Source organism: Puntigrus tetrazona, chromosome 19, assembly GCF_018831695.1.
Source record: "Puntigrus tetrazona isolate hp1 chromosome 19, ASM1883169v1, whole genome shotgun sequence".
NCBI lineage: Eukaryota > Metazoa > Chordata > Actinopteri > Cypriniformes > Cyprinidae > Puntigrus > Puntigrus tetrazona.
In genome coordinates, this window is record NC_056717.1 from 4,431,576 (window position 1) to 4,450,550 (window position 18,975).

At 39.1% G+C, this 18,975-nt stretch overlaps 1 protein-coding gene across 1 annotated transcript; it reads right to left on the reverse strand.

Annotated features, from left to right (window-relative positions):
- Nucleotides 1-567: 567 nt before the first annotated feature.
- On the reverse strand, nucleotides 568-18,886 carry grhl2b (grainyhead-like transcription factor 2b). The gene is made up of 16 exons (XM_043217825.1): nucleotides 18,521-18,886; nucleotides 16,337-16,523; nucleotides 15,378-15,445; nucleotides 14,940-15,297; nucleotides 14,795-14,853; nucleotides 13,972-14,128; nucleotides 13,260-13,371; nucleotides 9,620-9,714; nucleotides 6,426-6,584; nucleotides 5,049-5,109; nucleotides 4,706-4,845; nucleotides 4,328-4,365; nucleotides 3,526-3,617; nucleotides 2,610-2,695; nucleotides 1,882-1,946; nucleotides 568-1,800 (listed from the first exon to the last, which is right to left on the reverse strand). Exons 1-16 carry the CDS (start codon nucleotides 18,538-18,540, stop codon nucleotides 1,686-1,688), a joined length of 1,812 nt encoding a protein of 603 aa, XP_043073760.1. The 5' UTR covers nucleotides 18,541-18,886; the 3' UTR covers nucleotides 568-1,685.
- Between the last annotated feature and the right edge of the window lie 89 nt (nucleotides 18,887-18,975).

Below are 18,975 nucleotides of genomic sequence, written 5' to 3' on the forward strand. Positions count from 1 at the left end.
GCAGGTGATTAGGAAAGGCGACTTGCAAAGATTCATAAAAACCCTTGCGCTTGCTTCTTTTGTAGATGAAGCTGGATCATGAATGATGCGTTTATGAAGATCAGGGATCAAACTGAAAGTAACGTTAATCCACTGTGTCTTCAGTGGCTCAGTAAACGACGACTGCTATATTCATTATTACATCCAACAAGTAAACACCTCAATCACTTAATTAGAGACATCTTATCTTCCCCTGCACTAGAGGGAGTGATGACAGATCACCTCGGGGCGGGGCTAAAGTAAGACGGGCCTGTCAGTCAACTATAGTGGGAGGGGCCTGCGCAGAACTACATCATTCTGACAGGAACAGCCTGATCTGAGAAAGAGATATTTATCATTATATGATTGATGTTTTTATCAGCTGTTTGTCCACCCATTCACTGCAAGCGAGGTAATGCTACATTTCTCTAGATCCGTTCCGATGTAGAAACTAACTGGTCTGCATCCTGGATGGCCTGAGGCTGGGTGCATTTTCAGCAAACTGTTGGTAAACAATCCCTTAAATTGTAGTGTAAAAAACTAATCAAATCTTGATAAAAATGCATTTATTTACATACAAATTATTATTTCTGAAGTGCCCTTTTACATTATTTCTTCCGAAAGACGGTGTTTTTTTAAACAATACATTAACAAAATGGTGCCGATCAACCGAATCTGCGCTACACAGTTAATGTTCTGCACGAACCCTGGAGATGAACCAGACTGCGTAGTTTATTTAAAAAAAAAACGATTAAAAACCGTGACACTCATATTTTGGCGCAAAAGGTGAAAAAAGGTTTGGCTCCGAAAGGTCACGAAATCTTTTGCATTTAAGACCAATGGAACTTTTATAAAAATTCATTTCACATTAAGACATGAGTGCAACATGTAAAACATGCAACTGAAATGTGTCCGAGCTACACTTCCTGCGTCTTCCTCATCTGATACGTTTTCTGATCATCGCTACTGTACAGTTCAACATTACAGTATTTATACACGTCTCCTGCTTTGCTCTATTAAACATACCAAAAACTTGAAATGGCACAGTCTCATAAAAATAGCTTTCTTTTTGCATCAGAAAAAGTGAGTAAGAAGCTGAATCATATCTACCAAGCTAACATTAACAATAATATTAATGGCAACGTAATACACACACACAAAAAGAACATTGACAGTATAGGACGCTTTTCACAGATCAGTCTTAAACTCCACAGAAAAGTCCCCAATTCATATTTTGAGTATATATATATATATATATATATATATATATATATATATATATATATATATATATATATATATATATATACTGTACATACAGAAATTTGATATGATGAAGAAATCTCCTTCCGCTCCAGTGAAATCCTTTGGATGAAACAGTTGAAATTTTAGGCAGGAATCTGACGGTGGTCTCCAAAACGAAGTCAAATGTGAATTAGTCTGTACTCTGAAGTGAAGCCGGTGATAGCAAAAGTTTTTCCATCATGTTTGGGATACAGCGAAAGTCCCATTGACCGTTAAAACTCATACTTAAGGTCTCTGAGAAATGAGGTATGTCAGCTCTAGCTGATGTCAATTCAATTTTACGGACAGCTGATGTTGAATCTGACTAGGCTGGAGTCCAAGTAACAAGTCTTTTAGCTTAAACATACTGAATGCGATGGTGTTCATATTTCCGTTAATGTGATTTTGCATGCCTCTGCGTAGTTCTCGATACTCAGGATAAACGTGTCCTCGTTGGAATAGTGCTCGATGATATTGTCGTCCATGTTCACCAGGATCCTGCAACAAATAAACTAAATCACTACGGGCTCATTACCTGCCGTCTGAATCTGACATGATGTACTTGATCAAATCACTTACCCCTTCTTGCTCTTCTTGTAAATCTTGGCCATTCTGTCAACAGGAACGCCGTACTTCTCTGAAATCTTCAATATGAAAGAAATCATCACGGAATCAGTCGTCACGTTGGCAATGGTCTGATTGTGCTTGTTTATAAGAAATCTACAAATCTTTTGAAACGTGTTCATTTTTAATTGCTTTATTAAAAAACAGTCATTTGCACTGAACGCTAATTTTCTTTTTTTTTTATCAATTTGTAATGGACTTTTTTATTAGAAATTTTAGAACAAAAACATACAAGGGCAAAAACATTTAAATTAATTTAAAAAATATATTATGAACGTACATTAAATAGGAAAAGCTAAGGAAACCACATTTCAGTGAACAAGCATAAATTATTAAAAATTGCTTATTTCTGTTTTAAAGTGAGCGCAATTGTCCATACATGATGAGTAAAATCACAATATGCCTTATTTTGAAATATTTAGAAAAAATAAAGCAGCCTTAGCTTTGAGTTGAAATTCAATATTAGTACAATGTTTAACAAAAAATCTTTTTTTGGGTATAAATACAATCAAAATAAATGGCCTCTACAGAAAACACGCTTCAAATCAATATCTTTACAAAACTTGGCAATTACTTCTTGTACAGGATAAATACGATGGACAACCTTGCGTGGTACTGATTTTATGCGTGCAGCGTTTGGTTTCACAGCTCCACTGATCAGTAACTCAGTAACAGATACTCACAGCATCCATGAGTCCTCTGAGAGTGGGCATCCGCAGCATCAGAGCGTCAAACACCTCGTCCGACTCCTTCCTCACGTACAGGAGCACTGGAGAAACAGCAACTGGGTTTCATTTTCCACGTTCTAGTCATATTCAGTGAAGTCTAATCGGCAGTGATGCTGCAGATGAAGTGCACTCATCCGAGAAGAGAACACTTCATGATAAGTTCATGACAGTCGTTAGTTAAGCAGCATTAGTAAGTAGTTCGGAAATGAATATGAAGCTGTACACTTTATTTTGTCATATTGTTTTTCATTTATTTAGTTGTACGTTTAGCTTTTTGCTAAATATGTCTGTGTTCTGTATCCCTGTGTGTTGTGTTTGTTTAAATGAGGCTTAACATCTCCTGTCCAGCGTCACACTTCCTCTCTGTAAACGCTTTACAAGGTATTAATAGTCCTCACTTTAGATGAGCTCACAAAAACAGGCGGCTGGCGACTACTACATGCTTTATAACTACCTGACTTCATCATGAATTTCAGCAGGAACATATGTTAATAAAGCATTTAATAACAGAGAAGCTATTGCCACGTGTCTGCATAGTAAGATTTAAAAGAAACTGACTTCCCAAAAACAGAATCCTACAGAATATTCAGGAAATATATATATATATATATATATATATATATATATATATATATATATATATATATATATATTTAAATAAAAAAATCCCAAGAATTGTTTATGGCCTGGGTGGGTTAGATCTGGCAACTGTTCATATTTTTTCAGTCCTGCAGAAAATACTAGAACAATCAAAATTTTATCATTTGGCTAATTCATATGAATCCATACAATCTCAATTGTACATTAAATTCGTGTTTACTTCCATGTTAAAACAGTTGGACTGGGGAATACAGTCTTGAGCTGCTCTGACCTCTCTTCTGTGTGTCCTCTCTGAGCTGTTTATGGGGCGGCGGACAGAAGTCGTCCTCAGACGGCCTGAACATCCTCTTCACCAGCACACTCCTACCACAAACACAATGACCAATCAAAGCCCAGAAACAGATGACAATAAACGACACATTTTCATCGTTCACACAGAGAGGATGATTACAGAGTCCCCAAAACAGCACTATCAATAGCCAAAGTTTTGTCTTTAGCTTGTTTTAGTGGTTTTATTTAATGACTGATTAATTACAATCATTGTATTACTGACATCTCAAACAATTTAGAGTATAGAAATGTCAAAATACACAATTGTTCATTTTCGAGTGTGTTAAGTGACTATTTCAATACTACTCATACTACTATTTCGATACTACTATTTATAATGTTTTAATGTGTTTTAAGAATATATTTCGTATGCAATGTATTTTATGTGCAGTTAAAACACATCATTGTATAAGATAAAAGTGAATGTGGAGAGAACAGAAGTGATTGTGTATTATAATTTTACTGTAAACCGTATACCTGAAACAGAAAATGTAATCATTAATTATAAATATAATTACAAGCAATCAAATTTAATTCACATTATGGAAGTAATACCACTACAATTTTTCAATGAACTTTTTTTCAGTCATACATTAGTGTTGATAGTTTACTTTTATTAATAAATATTCTTGAGGGTCCCAGTAATCTATTCTTGCAGTTAATTATGAGGTGACGCTATGCTCATATAATTATAAGATTATTCGGTTTTATAGCATAAATGCTGAGAGAAAGCTCAAACTCACCCTTCGCGTTCGATTTCCTCTGTGTTGAAGGCAAACACCTGCGAAGAGTTGTGTGCAAAAGGTCGTAGATTTATTAAACAGTCATAAAGACTTCTGTAACATTCAGGCCGAGCCTAAAAAAAGACACTGCAATGACCAGTTCAGCTCATAATAAACAAAAGTCGCCGACATACACACACGAGGAGGCAAGCGTGACCTTTCCTGTCGGCTCCTAAAAGGTCAGTGGCTCTCTAATAAGTTTCAGTCTTGTTAGACACACAATGGCCCTCTCTAAGGCCTTCATGAACGCTATGCGACCGCAATTACAGCCGTCCGCAAAGAGGCAGAGGACTTTTAACACAAAAGAGCTAGTGATCTGGTCATTGAGTGTGTTTGTACCTGGCCTGCTCTCTGTAAGTTCCCAAAGTGCACATCCGGGATGAAGAGAACCGGCTGGGCATCCAAATCAGTCATCGTTTTGAAGAAGGTAGCGTCGCATTTTTTCGGCACAGAAGCCGCCCCGGCGCCTCCATCCTTTCCTGATGAGATAATGCCAGGTGTACATGTAAATATCTCTTTTATTGATTTTAAAACTGGTTTCTATTCCAGTGTAACCCCAAACCAGCTGTAGTGTCACTGAAGCCTCTTTATTTTTCCAAGAAATCATCAAAGCGGGAAAGATTATTGTTTATCAAATCATTTCTTATTGTTATGAAGTAGAGATACTTTCGATGCTTCAGACCTTTTGTCTTCTGTTTGCGGTTCTGTTTCCTCTCCTCGTCTCTGATCTTCCTCTCTGCTCCCTGATCCACGAACACAGACAGGATAACAGAGAAAAGAGATATTAGAAACTCTAACACGTCCACGACCACAAGGTGGCGCTACAGTTGAGATTGTAGACCAGAAACAAGGCACACAATTTCTAACTAGTAACAGCACTTCACTGCTTATTAAATCAGCGTTAAGGCATATGGAGCGCAGCAGAGGTGATGCATTTTTGAAGCAATTTTATTATTCAAGGCTTTTAACACTACCGCTTGCTTTGTTCTGAAGTCAATGGGATTTTGAGTTTTAAGCTTGTCTTTTTTCCTTTTTTGACTTTTTTTTTTAAAGTTTCTACTTCTCTTGAAAAAGGTGGTTGATAACAAGTGTCTAAATGTGACTACGGAGATGGCTGGGGTATTAAATATAATCAAACTAGTTACTTTCGTTGGGTAAGTAATCACGCTCTTGCAAACTATTCTGACTCAAACCTTCAGGTAAATATTTTTTTTTTTTAAATAATGACTGAATATGTTTTTGGAAGCTGAATTAGTCTCCCCTTAGCTTTCTCTCTTTTTAAATGCTGGTGATTATTTATGTATTTCATAGGCTTTGAAATTCATAAAAGCTCTGTTCATTTGTGATTAGGTTATCGTGACAAACAAAACTCTTGTTGGTAACAGATATTTTCTGCAATACTCCACAAGCCACCACAGTGCCATTTTGGAGAGTATCGCTGCACGGAAACGGCATACCACACAAATTGTTGAATAAAGTCATTATTTTTGTTTTCTTTCCGTGCAAAAAGTGTTCTCGTAGCTGGACGATGTCCTTCACACTTTTCTGGACCTTGACGGTGTTCGTTAGTCAGTCAATGGGACAGTCACAAGCCTCACGATTTTCATCTAATATATCTTACATGGGAATAAGTGATTAATTTACATTTTGGGGTGGATTAACCCTTTAACCCGCAGTCTGTCTCATGAACGCGGTCAGTTTGCCCAAGTCTATAGATTACACGTAATATACACTACTATATAGTATGCGAAAAATAGTAGGCGAAAAGTATCCGAATGACCTGCTTCTTCCATCCGGATTCTGTAATGTGCATTCGATGGATAGTACCATGAGGCCATGGGAGAGGATTTATGGCATTAAAGTGTAATCTGACGTAGGTGGGTCATGTGACAGTAACAATATGGCGAATCCTATATAGAATGGATACTATATAGACAGTACTTTTACAACAGTCATGAAGTAAATTCAGTTACAAATGTAGCACCTACACAGCGCGCGATTTTGGACGCACCGCAAATGTTTGAATATTATATACGTAGGCTCAAAGGTCAAAGTTCACCTTATCACAGAAGACCTTGATCTGACAGTAGGCTCTGTGGAGGGGTTTGTTGCTGCGGTTGTTGTAGCTGTAGGTGTCGATCTGAATCATCAGAGGAAGGCCCTTCACCCCCTTCTGAGAGGAGAAGTCTGTGCTCAGACAGTTCACCGTGATGAAGATCTACCAATCAGAGAACAAGACAAAAACAGCTCCACGTGAAGATTATAAAAACATGTTACAGGGGTATCTGTTACCGGGGTGTTGTGAGAGATTGTTATGATATTTGGACCCTGGAGCACAAAACCAGTCATAAGTAGCTCGGGTGTATTTGTAGTAATAGCCAGCAATACACTGTATGGGTCAAAACTATACATTTTTCTATTATGCCAAAAATCATTAGAATGTTAAGTAAAGATCATGTTCCTCGCTTTTAATTATTGATATGCATTGCTAAAACAGCTTGAAAGGAGATTCTTTACACCATCAGATTTTAAAATAGTTTTATCTCCACCAAATATAGTCCTATTCGATCAAGCCATAATGTATAAATCTCAATAATAAAAAAAGACGCCTATGACAGGTTTTGTGGTCCAGGGTCGTGTATAATGAAGGTATCTAGATGCACATGTAACAGACTGTTGCATAAGAACTTCCATATTCATATTTCCTAACAGCTTGTTCCGTTTTGACCTACGCAGTCCTCCTGACCGTTGAAAGTGCACCTTGTTTTCACCCACCATCCACCTACACACGCAAAACAGGTGCCTGCCTCGACATGTCTATCAGTATCACCGACTGCTACAGAAACAACACTCAGACTGCACAATAACAACGCAGTTTCCTCTGCACAGAACACTAAATGTTCCCATTCAAGGAAATTGTTTCATATATTACTTGTTTTTTTCAATTCCAACGTAGTTTTTCAGCCTCGGCCTCCTCAAAGGTTTGGGAACGGGGTCTTGCTCACTAAATATTTATGTGGTTAGTTATTAACCACACATTTCATATGATCAACCATTACCAATGCCAGAGGACAAGAAGGAGGCCATCGTTAGGTGAAGCATGCAAGAAAAGTAAATTGGAGCCCTTTATATGAATTATAGGCTCACGGGGAAAACCTTTATTTCCTAAAATGCCATCAGAGAACCCTTTAAGGAGCAATGACCAAACATGAAAAGCATAACCATTTTTTTCCAAAATATTTCAAATTGATAGAAATCTAACCGAGCTTATTCTGATTGGTTTAAAATTGGTATTCTATGCTACTTAAATGTTTGGGTCAGTCCGATTCATTTGTATTTTTATAATTGATTTTGAAAACAACTTATACTTTTATTTAGCACAAATGCGTGGAAAATTCAGCTTGGCATCACAGAAATAAATTAAATATTTGTAATAAATTATTAAAAACACAATTTTGAAATCGTAGTAATATTTCACAATATTACTGTTTTTACAAAAAAAAAGTAAATTCTAAAGCATAAAAAATTGTGAATGATATTGCACACACACACACAAACTGATTTGTACAGCGGGGGACCTCTCGCAAAATAAACAGAGCCCTTCAACGCTGCAACAAGGATGTAATTTCCACCTCACAGATCAATGGCTCATGGAGACTCAGTTTATGGCTTCCCTCGCTCCAGCCTGATGAGAAGAGCTTTGAAGGGACTTGTAATAAAAGTCAAGAGTATGTTAGGTCAGAGTATGAGATGCTTATCAGATCAAACCGAGAGCATTTCACACCCCAGTGCATGCTTTTACATGAGCTTGGACCAAAAAAAAACACTTAAATATCATTCCAAGGGCGGCTGCACTGAGACTTCACACAGTCCACATTAATAGGTTTTACCAGAGTGAGCTGGCCCGATAAAAAGCAAATGTTTGCGCAGAGAGCTTTAGTTGAATACACTCCAGAGGCAAGTGTTTGAACTGAGCTGTATTGCATCAGATGAGCCACAATAGGAGGGCAGGACTCTACCTGTGAGGCTGGGAGGATCTGGACTCGGGTTTGTGTGTGTTTGGTACACAGACCTGGGCTATTTCCTACTCTCGCTAGCTTACGGATGAAACCCAAAACCCAGGAGAAAACAGAGGTTTACATTAATAGACGGGACTGGGGAAGATGCACCAGGTATTGTGACTCGAACATCGGGCTATACAAGGCTCTCGGGGCGTGTTCAACTACAGGCGTGTAAAATACACATATCACATATCGTAACACTCCACCCTGTGTCTCAATAACATTTCGTGCATCACACACAATGGTGGTAGCGCGTCTGAAAGAGAGGAAAAAAAATATCACAGCCGCGCTGATGTAGTCGGACTGAAAACTAAAGAAGCCCTTTTCCGCAACTGATTGAAAAATGTTTAAAAAGCTGCGATGTCTTTAAACTCGCAAACTTGCAAAAAAAGTCAGAATTGCATGATAGAAACTCACAATTGCGAGAACTGCAACTTTATATCTCACAATTCAGACTTTATAACTCACAGCTGCAAGTTTATATGACATAATGCTGACTTCATATCTCGCCATTGCGGGTTTATTCCTCACAATGGTGACATATGAAGTCAGAATAAACCTTTGTCACTTCCTATATCCGGTATATGAAGGAGTGTATCGCTACTTCCGGTCTCGCTCCAAAGCAGTAAAAATAAATAGGAGAATCATCTCTTTTCTTTCTTTTGCTGGTTCTACTGAAGTGTACCTGGCTAATTTTATCCTAAACAACAAAACACTGCCTCAATTTTCACAATTTCCTGACACAACACGGATGAGATGCGAGGGATTCATTTTAAAAATTATATGAGAGCACGTTCTCGTGGAGTATGCTTTTCGAAAATAAGTCATATGCCTCCCGTTGAAATGTGTTCCTATTAACATATTACTCTTCTGAATGTTGCAATCCGAAGCACTGAATCTATAATATTTATATCTCACAGTTTTGAGAAAAAAAAAAATTAAGAATGGTGAGATGTAAACTTGCAATTGCGAGAAAAAAAGTTCGAATTGTGAGATAAAAGATTACAATTACCTTTTTTAATTCCACAGAAAACTGAACCTCTGGTTGAGTTAAACAGCTACATCCGCCACTTCATCATCCACGATGACCATTAACGCAAGCAGGATGTCCATAAGCCCAAAACACACACTGGAGGACGTATTCATTGTAAATTTGCAGTGCCACATCACAACCGTGAGCACGCAGTCTTACCTTGGCCTCCTCGTTCACGTCCCAGGTAAAGGACACGGCATTGTAAGCGATTTCTTCAATATTCCCAATTGTGTTGAAGCTCTCTTTGTAGTCAGCTGTAGAGAGAACAGGAAAGGTCAGTTTTCGAACTTGCTCGGCATAAAACAAAGAAAACGGGGATGTGTTGTGTTTTAGATACTAAGTTAACAACTATGCACCGCTATCACCTGACCGCAACTGCGTGAACCGGCACAGACCAGCGTGAAGTGACCTACAGACTGACGCTTTCAATCAGTTTTGGGAATAATGTACAAGCAGCCCTGGTGAGAGTCGGAGAATGGCGACGTTAAAACAATGTCTGCCAATGCAAGCGGTTTTAAGACTGATAAGCTGAGCGTACTTAACAGCACCCTTCCACATTAGATAACTCTTATCTGTTTATGTAAACAAACATTTGCTTTTTTAGTCGCCGCTTGATAGGCCATTTATGACCACTCACACTTTAGGCATGTCTGTGATTCTGCCTAAACGACATTGCTTTATAGATTTACATTAAGGACGGGTGATCTCATAACAGTTTCAACGGCTGGAGTCAGTCTGTCTATGCTAGCTTAGCTACGGCTGTTAACTTTACATTCTTCGCTGGTTCTTGCTTGTTTTGATGTCCACCAGGCTAAAAGTCTGGGCTCTCCTCAATAAAGGTTTTAATAGTCAATTAATAGTTATTCATTTAAGCCATGGGCATAGAATACCTGCTTTTAGTGGAACATAAATTCGCTCCCGACACGTTTTCGGGCAAGTGTGTCCATCACAAACACCGATTTTTTTCTGCGACTAACCGACTAATACAATTTTAGCCAGCTAAGACTTTGTTTGTCGACTACCCTGGTCGACTATTAGCCCTACTAAAAGTATTAGATAGCAAACGTTTGCAAAACTAGCCACATGGTTTAAGAAGTCATTCATTGTCGCACCTGCTCATCATAGTAAAGGTGTGCTCGTCAACTGCATTTTCAAAGTTCAAACTAAAAATATGTTCAAATCCTTAACCCTAGGTATGGGTGGTAGCTTTTAGTGGCGATTTCCTATGCTAATTAGACTCTCTTTCTTCACTCCTGAAGTTCTTTGTAATTGAATAAGCTGTCATTAAAGGGGCGTTCATATCTATGTTAAGTAAACCCAACACCTGTTTTACTTTGGGGTAACTTGGGGATTAGGAGGGCCAAAACCCCTTCCAATGGTTCTCTTTTGGGTGGTTTACCAAGCATGCCCGACGATGCCCGTAAGCGAGCTCCTCCCGTTAAATAGCCCCATTCAAATCCCAGCTCTAGTGACATGGCCCCAAGCCTGAGGAACAATCCCGCCTCAACTGCTATTCAAATCCCAACTGTGCAGGTGTCAGGTTTCAGTCACTGTCTCCTCTACTTGGCTTCAGCACACTGCCGTAAACCATGTGCCCAAAGGTCTGTCCACTTCACCAATCTACCAACACTTTCTTCGCAAAGCTGTCCTTGAAGCGCATCAGCGAGACATTCCTCTATTATAGAGCAGGGTTTAAGACAAAGATAACTGCCATCAAGATTCAGATACTCCCTCGGGGGGCTCCCAGGCTGTGAAAGTCTCGGGGCCAAATTTTGACAAAGGGCATAGTAGAGCGTCTGATTACTGGAGATGAGGGGAGGACAAGAAGAAACAGGCTCAGGATGACTGTTCTCTCAAGGTGTGACAAGACCGAGAATAAGACGTGAATTGTTTGGACTCATAGCTGCCCCACGCCAGGTGGACTCCAACTATTTTGGGCCTGTATGTTTTTTTTCCCTCTCATTTAACTTGAATCGGAAGCTGGGCTAGTGATCTGAAAGTCACAAGTTGAAATCCCAGGTGGGCCGACTCGTGGAGCTGGAGAATAATTGGGATCTCCTAACACCATTGCACCTTACTTGACCCCAGCATGCTCCAATGGGACAAAGGTTGTAATAAACTTTAAGCAATTTGCACCATGAGAATATCTTTCAAAACTGAATTTAGCTGTTAGGGAGCTTGAAAAGTAAGAATTTGAACAAAGAATACAACAGGATACAGAGATTGGAGAGCAAATAAATCTTTAAAAAACAAGAAGAAAGTGTATACAACAGAAGAGGCGTTTAGGATAATTTGTGCTAAAAACATGGGAGGAAGAAGCAGGACTTTTCAGACCGTCGTCTTAGCACATGCAGTGTGTGTGTTTGTGTGCGTTTACATGCATGCATGCATTTGTGTGTGTCCCTTGAGTGGAAGCTGTGAAACCCAGTGTCACAAAGATACTTGTAAGAATATATTTATTATAGTCAAGTTTTCAAGTTTGAAGTGTTAGATTAGATTAGATAGTGTTAGGTTGTTAGATTAATGTGTCAAATAAAATCTAGCCAGATTTACTCCAGTTTTTTTTATTTGTACTTCTATTTAGAAATGCTAAGCACATAGTACTTCTCAATAATTGTAATATATTATTTAGGATATATTATTTATGAATTTTACAGTAAAAACAAAAAAAAAGGCCTGTTGATCTGTGGACGGGTGCATAAAGACTAATCTTAAAAGTTAGCTACAGATTTTTTTCTTCAAGACTGCCCAAGCAAAAAATTTTAAATATTTATTTGATGCTAAGTATAGTTCAAATCTATTAACATATTTCCAGACATATAACTGAAAACTTACTGATATAAAAATGATCATTATTTGGAGAAACAGCCGTGCACAACGTACATTCTTTAATATTAAGTCTAAAATGTGTTGTAATGTCACTACTGATGAGGATTTTATGATCTTTAAATCACTGGTATTAAAAAGGCAAGCTGTTTAAAGTGTACTTGCAGCAGTTCCACTTTAGCTAAATCAAATATACTTCAGTGTATCTTTAGTTGGATTTCAGCGCTACTTCTGCACAGTTAAAGTACATTAAGTCCAATTCAGCAGACTTTAAGTATACTAGTTTATTGCACATTTATGAATGGATTAATATTCATATTAACAAATATTAATAAATTAACATTTATTAAGCACACGTGTAAATGTATTGGTAGTACGTAGCATGAAATAAGTTAATTTCAAATACAGTTTAGTTCATACATTTTCACTGGAGTTGTCATAACTGTTTTAAAGTCAGTTTGGATATATCACAGATTGGTCTGATTTGAATCTAAAAAGTTGGGCTGGTTACTGATTGGAAAACTGCTAGTTACTATGCTGACTGTGTTTTTGCAGCTGGCCCCATCTGTAAAAAAAAAATCTGGGAGTAGACTCTAGTTAAATTATGTATAATCTGTGAGTATAGCCATTAACAACCTAGTACCCATTAGCTGAGCAGAAGGAAACCAAGAGGAACCAATCTCCTGAGAGCCCTGAGGGCTTCATCAGGCACCATCGGTCTAGCAGCGGATGCAACCATTTTAAAGACAAGAAGTACTTTCGACTCAGACCTAAGTGTGTAGAGCAGTAGCTTGGTTAATGATTTTTGGAAAAGAAATATACACAATCTACATCAAAGCACAAGAACCCACATGCTTTTAGCTATGCAAACTCAATCTCGCGCATCTCTGCATCCAAAAATATTTTCTTTCATGTCACCCGGGGTAAGTAAACCCAAGATCAAGCCTAAACTTTAATGGAGAGGAAGCCTCACCGATGTCCAGGACCCTCTGCTTTGCCGTGTGCTGGCGAGAGTGCCAATACTTCCAGTACTTGAGCTGCTCATCTCGGTTCTTATCTTCACTGAATACAACCATGATGACGCTCTGATGGAGGAAATAAGAGAAAGGAGGTTAACAGAGGTTATCACCATCCACTCAATTACTTCACACCTGTTCCAAACCACCAAGAGCTGACTAGCTTATCAGAACAAGAATGGAAGATACAGTCATGCATTAGACCGCGTGTCCTCCAAAATGTTTTTTGACAGCTGAAAACACCAGGCACTCTTGCTATGATAAGGAATATTCAAATATATATAAATAATGCGGCAGATGCATTTTTGTATCAATATTCATAGTAGTCCGGGTACCATTTGGGACAGGCGTGAATACTTTGAGAAGGGAAATATTAGTCTACTCCACTGTTGTTTAGTTGTAGTAATGTGTGGAGTTAGTCCCGCCCCTCCTCCACTGTGATTGGATAGTTTTCTTGTATAGTTGAACAAAAGAATCATTCCTTTAAAAAAACGCCATACTGACAGCAAACTTTTAAACTATCATTTAAAGCCAAAAAAATTGCTTAACATATTTAAAGACAAATAAATGAAATATGCCATTTATTAATCAAAGCTTCCAGGTTCAATGGCCATGTCGAGCTGCTTCGTGTATCCGGTCTGATAGAAGAAGGCACGTCTACTCACTCACCCTCACTTTGCTGATGGGATGTCGGAGGCGTTTATTGGCGCTTGTCTCGTTCAGTGTGATAGCATAGAACTGGCCTTTGTTCAGGTAGGTCATAGGCCCTTCTCCCTGCTTCTGCCGCAACGACCTGCTGGCCTCGAGGGTGTACTGGAAGGTGTCTCTGTGGAACAACATTAGTGTGTTTTCAGGCACGTGACGTAACGTTACAAGCCTAATGAGGTACACTACCAGTCAAAAGCTTTTGAACGGTAACATTTTTAATGAATTTTTTGCTCATTTCTGCTCATCAAGCTTGCATTTATTTGATACAAAATACTGCAAAATCCAGTACAATTGTGAAATGTTTAATTACTTAAAAATAATTATTTTAATATATTTTAAAATTCTTTGATCAAACCTGATTTTAGGTATCATTATTCCAGTCAATAGTTTTATTAGGATTATTTGATATATATATATAAAGATCCAAGGATCAGCATTTACCTAACAAACTAATTATTAATGTAACACTATACACTACAGCTTGGAGTCAGTACAATTTATTTACATTTTATTTTTAGAAATTAATACTTTTATTTAACGAGGATACTTTAAATCGATACAACTGATTCTCAGTTTTCGACATAATAATACTAAATGTTTTTTGAGCGGAAAATCAGAATATTTGAATCAATTCTGGAGGATCATGTGACAAGAGTAATGATCAAACTTTAAAAACGTACTGTTTTTGCTGCATCCTACTTTGGATCAAATAAACGTTCTTTAAAATAACATTAACAACCAAAAACATTTGCCTGGTTGTGTACATTATTTCCATAAAACTTACAACATCTCCGACTGGTCAAATATGAAGTCATCAGCTCCAAGCGACGACGGCCGATACTTCTGCATCGAAGAAACATTAAGCAATTCATTAAATGCGAGCTTTATAACGGGAGTTTCATGAGCACCAAACACCCATCTGCTCTCACTTCACTGCTGTCTTCCTCGTAGGTGCTATCCGGGCTGCTCCGATGGTCGTCCTTCCCGTAGGCGCTGTGGCACACGGCCGAGGCGTCGAACGAGTGGGTCTGTTCACAGATGACCCGCATGGGCTCCTCTCCCTCGCTCCTGTAGTGAACCCCCGAAGCCATGAAGACAGGCGAGAAGAGCTCGGCCTTCACCACCGCAGCGCTCCCGCTCTCTCCCGCAGACACGCCGTACTGCTCCCGTTTGGTGTCCTGGTGATCCGTGTTGAGCGACAGGTTAACAGGCACTGATTTGAGGACCTGCACGCGGTTGTCCACTGCCTCCGGCTCCATCTGACTGCTGCTTCCCACTGGAGCGTTTCTGAGCATTAGAGACGAAAAGCTGAAATAAGTCCATTTACTCAACTCTGTGTTCACCGCTGCTTTAATCGTTTCACTGACCTCTTTTCTGGCTCCTCTGAAACTTCAACCACTTTACTGATGGGCAAAACTCTCTTATCTCTGGGCACCTGTAGAAGATAATGCTTCAAAAGCACTGTTGCACTCATAATTGCTTAAACAGAGATTTATCGCTAAAGAGAGATAAACTGAGGACTTCCTGCTTGTCTTCTGCCATGCTACTTCCGTATCGGATCAGCCTAATTTCATCATATCCTTACTGTGCTCGTATGTTTCGGCTAAGCTATAAAGCTGTGCTGCATAATTGTGTTTCTGTGGATGAAACTGTGGATGAAAAAGTATATGTAAAAGTAACCATTCACTTCTCCCAATGCTGCTACGTTCGTTTTAACCAAAATGCCACGAAGAATAATTTCACTGGGGCATAAATGCACGGAATACTCCTATCATTATCAAAAATGCGCTTCTTAATGAAAATACACAGATTTTTCTGCCTGAACCTCTGTGCAAAAAATAGTGCAAGTTGCCCAAAAACATTTGTCATGGCATGGTTTATAATGCGCAAGTATTTACATTTTTGCATTCATTTGATTTTATTTAATCGTATTTTCAAAATGTGTTCATTCAGATTAAAACGTGAACTGTGAACAAGCTCAATTAAATCATTTTAATTGGTTTACATTTAATAAATTGGATTATTGATGAAAAGCACATGGTTATTAGTACAACTGCAACTCGATCTTGCTGCTTTTTTTAGTTTATATGTCTGTTAAAACTTCAAATGGATGGAAATTTTAGTAGTCGCCGTTAAAAAGTTTTGACTATATTGTGTTTTTTTTCCCCCGTTCTCGATGCTGCGCGCCCGGTTGCTATCCACTTTCAAGAGCAGTTTGAACCTTCTGCTGAACTTCTCTTTTTGTGTTCCCATTAAGGCGAAAGAACGCCGAAGCGAACAGATGATTAATGCGAAGACGACAAGAGCCTCGGCTGGACTCCCTGACCTTGTAGTACTCATAGAGGAGCCCCAGGGCGGCAGCGCTGTCTTCGTCTCCATTGATGCTCATCATGGCCTTCGTGGCCGCCGTCAGAGGATTCTCCAGGTAAGACCTCCAGGCCTCGTCCTCACTGGTGTAGTCCCGGCGCGGGTGGAAGGACGGCTCATTGGGCACCACGACAACCAGCCTCTTGCTGAAACACACACACACACACACACACACACAACATATATCAGTACGCCGGCAGAAACAGAAACACAGACGTAAATGATCCCGCTGATAAAGCTCCATGTAAAAGCTCTATTTTGCATACTGATGAAAACAAACCTGCACACTGCACCTTTTGTGAGTGCGATATATAGGGCATTGATGCCAGGCATATCTAACCAGCCCGACACCGCCAGGAGTCCTTCTGCATTTTACTGCCTGCAAGGCAACACACGACTTCAGCTACAACGCAGTGACACACGACATGAGGAAGTACTGCCGCCGGCTCTCCTCATTTGATATCACACGATAATAAACCTTTATCTGGCTGCTTTCATTCTTCAGAATCATGGAAAAACATATTCGGCCACAAAATTAGTTTGGGCACACCTAAAAATAAATATGCAATGAAATATAAATAACAATAAAATGACAAAACAATACAAATTATTGAATGATTTGTTAATTAAAAGTTAATTAAACAGCTCTGATATTTAATTATTTTTATTTTTGTCTATGTGTTAACTGGGATTTATGGACATTTGTTTGGTTAATTTTTATTTATTTATTGAGTTGGCCATTGATCAAGCCCTCCTCAGAATTGGGACAGAAGGAAATTTATAATTATCTATTCTTTTTATGACATCCTTTAACTAAAAATGTGCATAAAATACAGAATTGAGTAACGAAATGACTTTGACTCGGTTATTGTAATTTGTCTGTTATTGTTCGGTTATAAAGGAAGCTGTCAAAATGTCTTTGCCCCAGCAATGAGTGAAGGAATTCGCTATTTTGTGCTATAGACGCTTTCGAAAGATGAGAGTAAATCTGTGCTGGGTTCACTTTAGCTGACTGAAAAAGGTCTAAGAGTGTCCAGGTACGACCCGAGGTGTGCTCCTGTGGGCTCGCTCCCTGCAGAAGAACGGGTCGACTGAGGTTAAGTGGGACCAGTTCGCTCATTTATCTTCAGCATTACGCATATTTTTTTAAAATCAGAATTCCATTAAATAGAGATCTTTTTTGTTATCTGGAATGCAGTCGGTGAAGAGCAAGGTGCGTATTCAGAGGAGTAAACCAGTTCGTGATTATTAAGTTAATCACACTTTTTAAGTTTAATGTTTCTGTATTGAGTAGGGGATTAAGTAGACTAGTTTAGTGCGAGGAGCTAAATCGTTTGAAGCACGCCTTTATGTGCAAATGTTCACAAAGTGTCCTGCTTTACCTGCATTCAGCCTAATTAATTGTAATAGCGCACTGATGAGGGTCCCTTCAGTTCTTGGACACACGTGGAGACCCATATTACGACCAATAACAGCGTTTCAGTCCATTTATGCTGCCTGCTTGATAAACAGTGTCTTCGAGTCGCCACAAACATGAATAAACCGGTTGTTACTACGAAGTGCGCGATCGATCCGATCGAAACAATCAAAACAATCGACAGAAAACAGCCTTTTTTTAAAGATGCGGGAGAAAACTCGATATTAAAACTAAAACAAAAACGTAACGTTTGCGTTAAGGTGATCGTCAACGATACAACAGCAAACAATAACGAAATAATACAGCACAAAAATAAGCAAGTAAGCGAAATCTTTATTTATTTATTTATTTATTTATTTTTTGTAAAAACGTGCCATGTAGCGAGCAAGCCTTTTCTCGGGCGCGTAAATGAATATGAATGAATTCCAGGTGGCTTAAATTCAAGGTGTTTCCTCCGTGAAAAATGGCGTTTTGACCGCAAAAAAAAAAAAACTTTCCCCGCGCGGTGGTATTTATCAACAAACACGGCGAAAAAGCAGACGAAAGCGGTGTAACGTGCTCCGCCGTTAATGCGGCCGACGCGACCGAGAAAGAAGTCTGGAGCCTGGAGTTTGGAGAAAACGCGACACTTTGGTGAAAAGGCAGAAACGCGGACGGCGCTCGGTGAAGTTCCGATACCTGTGTCGTTCAGGTAATGGGAGACTGTGTCGCAGTCCTGGCTCTTACCTGTCTGCCTCCTGTGACATATTTCTCTTCCTCCGCGGTTCTTCCTTGTGAAACTGGACTTTCAAGTCGGTGCAGGTAACAGAAGACAGCGCGCGAGTGAGAGATGCCAGAACCTGGGCTACAGGTAAATCGACTTTTCCCTCTCCGCTTATTTCTCAAGGGCTGAAGGAGCAGGTAGGAAACACCTGAGCACCCCCGTCCCGTCCTTCCCGATGATTTCAACCTGTGATTTATCAATCAAAACACAACCTGTGCATTAGCAAAAAAACATTTAGAGCGTGTTAAACCTACTTTTATTATTTTTATTGTCTGCGTATAGACCTATAGGTAAACTTTGACGGCTTTTTTTCGGTGTAAAGTATTTGGGTTCAAGTAGGGGCGGGTCTGCGCTCTGATTGGTCGGGCTGCGAAAATGACGCGCGCTGATTGGCTGGCGCGTCAGAAGACAGGTTAGA

Excerpts from the sequence above, each read along its gene's own strand:
- grhl2b (XM_043217825.1), bottom strand. The coding sequence starts at position 18,540 with ATGTCACAGGAGGCAGACAG. Across the intron at positions 15,298-15,377 it reads TCAGAGGAGCCAGAAAAGAG|AAACGCTCCAGTGGGAAGCA; the intron begins GTCAGTGAAACG and ends TCTAATGCTCAG. Across the intron at positions 14,854-14,939 it reads ACGAGGAAGACAGCAGTGAA|AAGTATCGGCCGTCGTCGCT; the intron begins GTGAGAGCAGAT and ends TCTTCGATGCAG.